At 39.3% G+C, this 8,397-nt stretch overlaps 2 protein-coding genes across 3 annotated transcripts; one reads left to right on the top strand and one right to left on the bottom strand.

Moving 5' to 3' along the window:
- The first annotated feature begins 319 nt into the window (after positions 1-319).
- On the top strand, positions 320-4,829 carry LOC114733792 (polyadenylate-binding protein 7-like). Its single transcript, XM_028921284.1, has 10 exons — positions 320-515; positions 1,336-1,454; positions 1,557-1,750; positions 1,879-2,138; positions 2,241-2,347; positions 2,430-2,619; positions 3,287-3,576; positions 3,766-3,918; positions 4,351-4,548; positions 4,632-4,829. Exons 1-10 carry the CDS (start codon positions 320-322, stop codon positions 4,827-4,829), a joined length of 1,905 nt encoding a protein of 634 aa, XP_028777117.1.
- An 819-nt stretch (positions 4,830-5,648) lies between these two features.
- LOC114733794 (protein CHUP1, chloroplastic-like) lies at positions 5,649-8,289 on the bottom strand. Of its 2 annotated transcripts, none has more exons than XM_028921286.1 (2): positions 6,395-8,289; positions 5,649-6,279 (listed from the first exon to the last, which is right to left on the bottom strand). In XM_028921286.1, the coding sequence occupies exons 1-2, from the start codon at positions 7,220-7,222 to the stop codon at positions 5,818-5,820; spliced, it is 1,290 nt and encodes a 429-aa protein (XP_028777119.1). In that variant the 5' UTR covers positions 7,223-8,289; the 3' UTR covers positions 5,649-5,817. The 2 variants fall into 2 exon arrangements, with proteins under 2 accessions (XP_028777119.1, XP_028777120.1); XM_028921287.1 differs by having other exon boundaries at positions 5,649-6,306.
- Between the last annotated feature and the right edge of the window lie 108 nt (positions 8,290-8,397).

The following is an 8,397-nucleotide window of genomic DNA, read 5'->3' on the forward strand; positions in this document are numbered from 1 at the left end:
AATCACACTCGCCTTCGTTTTCTCTCACTAACCCAATCAAAATTCTCTCATTTTTCATTTCTTGCCTTCTCTTTTCTCTCTATTCCTCAACTTATTACTCACATTCGTTCTCTCTCTCTCTCTCTCTGTGTCTGTGACAAAATTCGTTATTTCAAGATTTCAACACTGCCAAATTTTCTTTGTTCTTTATCTGCGCATACATAGCTGCTGTTATCAGATTTCGGAAGCAAATACTGCTGGGTTGATTTGGAAGAAATCCTTGTTTTCTTTCTCTTCTCCTTTCTAGCTACGAGCGAGCGTTAGGCGTTTCAATTGATCAATGGCGAATACAACGTCGGTCGCCGCCACTCCTGCTTCCCTTTACGTCGGCGATCTCCACCCTGACATCACCGATGGTAAGCTGTTTGAAATATTCTCCGAATTCAAGAGCCTTACTTCTGTTCGGGTCTGTAGGGACTCCTCTACTGGCAGGTCGCTCTGTTACGGCTACGTTAACTTCGTCTCTCCTCAAGATGGTAATGAGTTCTCTTTTGATTTAACGATACCCGTTCAATGAAGCTAACCGAATGTTTCGTTCTTGTTTTTTTTAAAAATCAAGTTACTGGTTTTTTGCGCGGCATTGTTTCTTAGCATGGTGCGTCTGCTGTTCTCGCAGCGGATAATAATATAATACTAATGTATTATAAAGAAATCAAAGCAAAAGACATGGGGACCGCTAGTCTCTCATTTCTTGGTCCCTTAGTTTAATGGAGGTTATAGAGGCTTGGCTTGATTGATATATTAGACCTTTTTCAAGAAACTTCTCTTCATTTCGATCTTTCTTGGCCTTGTAACATGCTTTGCGCTGTACAAAAAATGACGAGAAGCGGGCATTGTAAACCGCATTCATTTGTCACATTGTCGATCTTAAGTTAATCTGGCTGAAACTCAAAATTTAACAAGAATCTCATGGATAGTTTTGTTTTCTTTACCATGTTTTGTCTTGTTAGAGAGCTGTCACCCGAGAACATAAGGTTCCAATTATCCTCGGGCACATGGATTTGTCTTCGTCTTTCTGTGTGCGTGCTTGCATGTCTAGCATTCTCTCTGATTTGGTTAGATGTTAGAAAGGAAATATCATTTTACCATTGCATCTTTAACTAGAAAGTTTTTGTTGATTCGTTTAACTGTTGCGCTTAAGAATGCGCGTTTCCCATGCTATTATATACCCAAACTTTTCTGATTAAGTTATATTACATTTCTATATAGATTATAGATTGTGATTTTCTGATTTCTTGGTGAAAGTAAAAATACTGAAGATATATACCTTAATTTGTTCTCTTTGGATTCGAGTAGCAATTCGTGCTATTGAGGTGAAGAATCATTCAATACTGAATGGAAAAGCAATAAGGATCATGTGGTCAAATCGTGATCCTGATGCAACTAAAAGTGGCAAAGGGAATTTGTTTGTTAAGGTATGTATTTACAACTTTTAAATGAGATAATTAAATCGTTGTTTGGTTCCCTATTTTTCTGAAGTGGATTCTTATGAGAAGGTGTTTCTGATACCATGACAGAACCTACATGAATCTATAGATAATGTGGGATTACAAGATTTGTTTCAAAAGTTTGGTGTTATTTTGTCCTGCAAAGTTGTCATGTCTGACGATGGAAAAAGCAAAGGATATGGCTATGTTCAATTTCAGTCAGAGGAATCTGCAAATTCTGCCATCGAGAGGATGAATGGCTCTACTATTAAAGACAAGCAAATGTAAATGAAACTCTGCTTTGTTTATTAGTACGATAAAGCATTTTTTTTACCATGACAAGCTGCCGTATTCAATTTGTGTATAAGATTACTTCCAGAGATTAGGTTTAATGTGTTTTCTATTGTCACAGCTATGTTGGAAAGTTTGTCAAAAAAAGTGACCGCATTTTGCCAAATCCTGACGCGAAATATACAAATTTATATTTCAAGAATTTGGACCCCAAAATTACTGAAGAGGTTCTACGGGAAAAGTTCTCGTCTTTTGGGAAAATTGTCAGCTTAGTTATCGCGAAGGATGACAGTGGGATTCCAAAGGGTTTTGGCTTCGTAAACTTTGATAACCCAGATGATGCCAAACGGGCGATGGAAGGAATGAATGGATCACAACTTGGTAGTATGTTTATCCCTTGTTCTACCAAGAATTTCTGTCGGCAAAATCTTGCTGTTTGGTGTTAATCTCCGATATCATATGGTTTTGGTTTGTAATAAGCAGGTTCAAACAGTCTATACGTAGCCAGGGCACAAAAGAAGGCCGAGCGTGAGCTTCTTTTAAACCATCAGTTTGAGGAGAAACGCAAGGAACAAATCTTAAAATACAAGGTATGCCATGCCCCCTTTTGTGACGATTTATCCTGCCATTTCTTTTTTCTGATGGCACACTACGTCTTTATTTAACGTCCAGGTCTCAAATGTTTATGTGAAGAACATTGATGATGACGTAAGTGATGAAGAACTACGGAATCTTTTTCGTGCATGTGGCTCAATAACATCTGCAGTAGTCATGCGAGATGGCAAAGGTATAAGCAAGGGGTTTGGTTTTGTCTGCTTCTCCACCCCTGAGGAGGCTAATAAAGCAGTGAACACCTTTCATGGTAAGTTGGTTATAAGTGTAGATGAATGGATTTTAACAGGGTGAATTATGGCTTACAGCATAACAATTTCATAGATCTGCTGTTCATGTACTTTACAATTTATACTCCGTTCCGCCATTTAACATTATCACATTATCCATGAGGTACTCTTTACATGCATATGTACTAGCTGTTTGTTTATGGCGCCGCATCTACAACTAGGCAATCTCTACAAGAATAAAATTCTTCCTCCTCCTCCTCCTCCTCCTCTTCAAATGCGCATAGGGCGTTTTTTGAAGTCTGGCGCCATGTGCCCACGTTATCAACTGAGTAGACCGTTAATTAAACTTTCAGTTTTAACTGTATTTTACGAAACAAAATGTTCAATCGAGAGCTGGTAAATTTTTATGGTGCGTGGCATAGTCAATCCTATAACTTAGTGCGACGAACAAACTTGTAAACATTCTGTCTCATGGTAGTATTGCTTTGATATGCGGATGTATAACCAGAAATTCTGATGACGCAAATTTACATCCTTCCCTAAATAATGAATCTTGAAGTATCTAATGCGAGTTTTATTGGCAATTAGTATTCCCGCTTCCATTTACTATCTTTATGTTGACAGTGCTTGCCTTTACTGCGTTGTTATAGTTACCTTTAAATTGATCTACATGTGTGTGTGTCACAGGATATATGTTTCATCGCAAACCATTATATGTTGCTATTGCTCAAAGGAAGGAGGATAGGCAAGCACAATTGCAGATTCACCATGCACAGCGAATGGCAGGACTATCTGGACCTTCAATAGCTGTTATTCCTGGCGGATATTCTCCTTATTATTATGCAGCTACTGGCGCCGTTTCACAGGTTCCTTCTCGACCTGGGCTAATGTATCAACCTTTGGGGTTGACACAAGGATGGAGGCCTAACAGCTTTGCACCTCCTACCAGACCATTTCAACAGCCACTAGTTCCTATGGTGAGAAAATCTTTTCTTACAAGCTCAATATATCATTACACCCCCCCCCCCAAAAAAAAAATTCTTACACTGCCAAATCTTTTAAAGTGGAAATGCATTTGTTTTGCATGAGATAAATCATTACAATTTTTTTTTTTGGGTTGAAGAAATCATTTTTTGGTGGCGCCTCTGTTTCCCCTCAATTCACAGGTTTCCAATGCCACAAGGCAAAATAGGCAAAACAGGGGCAGGATGAATGGGCAAACAATTGCTCAAGGAAATCTTCACTCTGGTACACATATGCCACAATTGCGTCAGCCTTTTCAGTCGGTGAACTCTTCAAAAGAATTAAGTACACAACAGGTTTGGTTTTGTTAGCGAATGAAGTTTTTTACGCATTTGCCAAGATGTCTTATCTCTTCTGGGACTGCACATTCCCTCCCCAAACATCCTAAATTTCTATTTTCTTAATCTTCATACCTCTAACTTGTACTGTTTAAGGATTTTTTTGGGGATCATTTTGCATTCCTTGTTTTCTGATATGGTCTTGTGGGGGTGCTTCTTATTTCACCGAGCTTCTGACCTTATATTGACTCTGAAATCGGGGAGTTTCTCATTGTAGTCATAATCGTCCTTTTATCTGAGGCTGAAATGAGGGAAGACTAAGGAACCAGTAATAAACGACAATATGCTAGCGATTATTATAATATTTTCTTCACTGTCTTGATTCACCTCAGAAAACATAAAATCGCGCCGTCGATGCTAGTTTGGTATCTAACATTTCGCGCTTTGCAGCGAGCTGGGCCTACAAAGTATGTGCCCAGTGGGCGCCAGCCTGAAATGGAGAAAGCATCTGGAGTCTCCTCTGTTGGTAGCTCTTCTGTAGTATCTTCGGGATCAGAAATGCTGCATAGCATGCTTGCTGCTGCCACTCTAGAGCAGCAGAAACAGATACTGGGCGAGCATCTATACCCTCTAGTCCATAAACTCAAGGTGAAACCGATGCACTACTATTCTCTTTTGTTGCTTTGATTTAAGTTAACTGCAACGATTTGTCTCTTTTGCATCTTTGACAGCCCGGCTTAGCAGCCAAGATTACAGGAATGCTTTTGGAGATGGACAATGGAGAATTGCTGCTTCTCCTAGAGTCTCCAGAGTCTCTGACTGCCAAGGTGGAAGAAGCCGTGCAGGTGCTTAAGAACTCTAAGACCAAAGTTTCTGGCCAGGATATACTTCATCCAAATTTCCTCTCAGCCGAAGTTGCGGTAAACTGAATACTTCATCCAGGAGATAATTCTTAGTTGGAGGAGTGGATGGTGGGGCCAAGGCTTCTCAAGAGCTGCATATTACATCCTTTGATTTGGGACCATGGACCTTGCAGTATCTCTTCTGCCTTTTATTACCTTTTTGGACAAGACATTTTTTTTCCCAAAAATCTTGCTTAGGCTGACTCTTAATCATTTAGTATTTGTAGTGATGGAATGGTTCAGAGATGAAGTTGTCTTGGTTTTTATTAGATTCAGATGGACTAAAAGGAAACTTGGGGAAATCTATTCTGCAAATTCAAACGCTGAAAATGCATTTGCTCGAAAATAAAAAATATTCCTTGTGGGTTGGAGCTTCTTGTTTCCTATCATGTGAAATATTCCTTGTGACTCTTTAATTACTTAAAGGGGCCAACCAAACACTTGAGAGAGATTTTGTAGGGCGTTAGCATTATCCGGCATGAGTTTTATAGGAATTAATCGTGACGCAATGCACCAAACAAGTATTCATGCAAGGATGCGACGCTTTGCACTATGCCTCCGCGTCGTTATTACGTGCAGTAACAATACCCGTTGAAACCTAGGAGAATGAAAATCACAACATTCAGGTGGAAAAAAAAGAGAGAGAGAGAGAGAGAGAGAGAACATTACTCCTTGATTTTTATCATCAATGCAAGCAACTGGCTAATTAAAGATTTTCAATTTCATCAGAAATACTTGGAAACATGAATAAAATTTTAAAAAAATAAGATAAAGTGAAGACAATTTATTACAATAACCACTCATTTTTCTGTTGATGATAGCATACTCGATAAAAATAGGGCGAATTACATATCCATATATGATATTCATTATTCTTGTGAATTGGAAATTGACGTCTCTGCTGGGGAAATATGAAAAACCCTCGAAATTAGAGGTCTTTCTAACCCAACCGCCAAGTTCGGTATGCGCATTTTGATGCGAGGGTCAAAGTTTGTTGAGGGGTGGTTTGCATGGCTCACGCACTAGAGCAAGACCGTCTAGCCGGAACCGGATGTTCCTCTGTTCCGTATGAAACAAAAGGCCTACCTTTGTCTTGTGCCTTCAACTTGGCCTTTTCGCTGCCTTCCACCCACCTCTTGAGCCTCTTAATCAATTTTCTTCTCCTGGAGCAACCACCACTTGCTCCATCGCTATGAGCAGCACCATTGCCAGGCAAAGGAGATTCTTCTAATTCTTGCTCTGACTCATATTTAATCATTCCCCCGCGTCCTTCAAATTCCAGTTCGACGTGGTCTCCTTCCTGTGTCCGCTCTTGATGTCGTTGCTCATGCATTCTAATCAGCTCGTGCCTCAGGCATGCATTGTTCCACCGCAAGTAAACCAGCTCTTTCACTTCACCTGCTCTTTCCTTCTTCTGCTGTTCCAACTCTTTCAGAAGCTGCTTGTACTCTTGCTCATTTGGATTTTCTGCTTCAATCTGCCAATGGCAAACGCTTTCAATGACCTCGCTAACAGTACTTCAATTTCACTATGCTTTATACTGAGCATTTCTATCTTTATGTTTTTATTTATCCATTTAGCCGGTTGCTTACCTTGGACGCGGATGATTCCTTCGGTGTTTCAAGCTTCGCTAGAAGTTCATTCTTTTCGTCCTGCAACTCGTACAAAATCCTTTGCATCTCGTTGATTTCATCCTCCGATTTATTGATAACATTGATTTTTGTCCGCAGCGCATCGCGGATTCTGATTATTTCTTTTTCTTGGGCCTTGATAATCAAAGTTTGCTCGTGACCGAGGCGAGATTGTGCTTCTGATTTTCTCACTAGCTTCTTAACCTTCCTCCGAAGCAATCTATTCTCTGATTTCCACTGCTCAAGCTGTTCAATGATGTCCAGATATTGGACAACGAATGTCTCCAACCTCTTGTTCTCTGCCTCCATTGACGAAATTTCCTTATCATAGAAATCAACGCGAGCACTCTCCAGGGACAGCAAATTTCGGATTTCCATAAGCAGAGACTCTTTCTCTTTCAAATCACAGAAATGGTTAAAGTGCAACCGTAACACCAACTCCCTCAATTGCAGATCTTCAACCCGGCTTCGTAGGCCATTAATCTCTTGTTCGAAACACGGGTAGTCATGAAGAACGGAGGTTCCTGTAAGAACTCTGGTATCTTTAGGTGTAGGAACTTCTTCTTCCATAGAAGCAAGGCTATGATAACTTTCTTCACGTGTAATCCCTTGCTGAGAATCAGTTTCTGAGGAATTTACTCTAGTTCCTGATGAAGAAAAGGCCTTAGATAGGCTTTTCTTTGACAGGATCCAGGCGTAGATGAACCCAGCGAAAGATACAGCTAAAGGAACACCTGCTTTGAGGATTACAGGCTTTAAAACATCTGTCTTAGATGATGTGCTTTCCATTAAGACGATTGAGATGTTTCAGCGATTGGTAAATGTGTTTCCTGATGAAAGCCAAACTGAAAATGCTCAGAAATTCTGAATTTGATCCTTGATATTGTGACAAAAAGGTTTGAATATGTTTTATAATTTGAGGCCATGTGTTCTTGCTTGTCCTTTTTTAAGAGGAGCAGTGATCTGTAGCTTTATGACTACTCCACCATCATCTCCCTTTCTACACGCTCTTTGGAATTTATTCCTTTCCAGATTACTCAATGCTATAGCCTTTGCCTTTTGCAAATTGATGTTTTTTATGTTTTGCTGCTTTTCTTTGACGGTATGTTCAAACAATTGTATAAGTTCCCTTTGCATCATAAAGGACTTGAGGCTCAGATAGATTATATTTATTGAGGCCTTGAGGGAAATTAGCATAATTATAAATTAGGAATTGAAAAATATAGTCTGATCTTTTGAACATAATCCTCTTTTACCTTTTCTTTAATACACAACAGATACGCAGAGAAGATGGCCCCCACTACGTCCCATTGTTAGATATCTAAAATAACTAAAAATATACTCTAGCTGGACACTTCCTTGTCAACCGTACTGATATTTTCAAAGGCAGAACTGTTTTTTTGCACATCTTCTAATAGTCCTTGTGAAAAATAACAAGAACTCTGGTTGGAGTTTGAAGCAATTCCTCAAAATTTCTGGGTATTGTACTGTTGCAGGACTTGCAAAGCTTCTCTGATGCCTTCCAAAAACATCTTTGCATTGATACAAACATAAAAAATCTTCTAGTTTTTTCAATTTTCATTTACCATAATGCTTGGTGTCTAGTAATACTCATTCAAATCTGAAGTATGAATGTTCGCTATGATTATACATGTTTTGCAAAAGCAATTAGCAGATTTAGTGGTTTCCAATTAGATACACAAAAGCTGTTTCCTTGTTTTCTCTTGTATTATAATTAAAATATCATTATTGGAGCCTTCTTTTAGTGTACCAGTCATCTTTCCGTTTTATGGGCTAAAGCATTGCCCACCACTTGAAGATGCCCACTTCGGTGCCTCGTGGCTTGTGCACAGAGCCACTCACAATGAAGCATAGACGTTCCCCTTAAAAACTCTAGGGTGTTTATGCTTTGCTTTCGCCAAATAATTATCTTCACTTAATCCAATATCAATACCTTTATCTAA

The sequence above is a fragment of the Neltuma alba genome, unplaced genomic scaffold, assembly GCF_004799145.2.
Source record: "Neltuma alba isolate B1F8T4 unplaced genomic scaffold, ASM479914v2 tig00013032_pilon, whole genome shotgun sequence".
Classification (NCBI taxonomy): Eukaryota; Viridiplantae; Streptophyta; class Magnoliopsida; order Fabales; family Fabaceae; genus Neltuma; species Neltuma alba.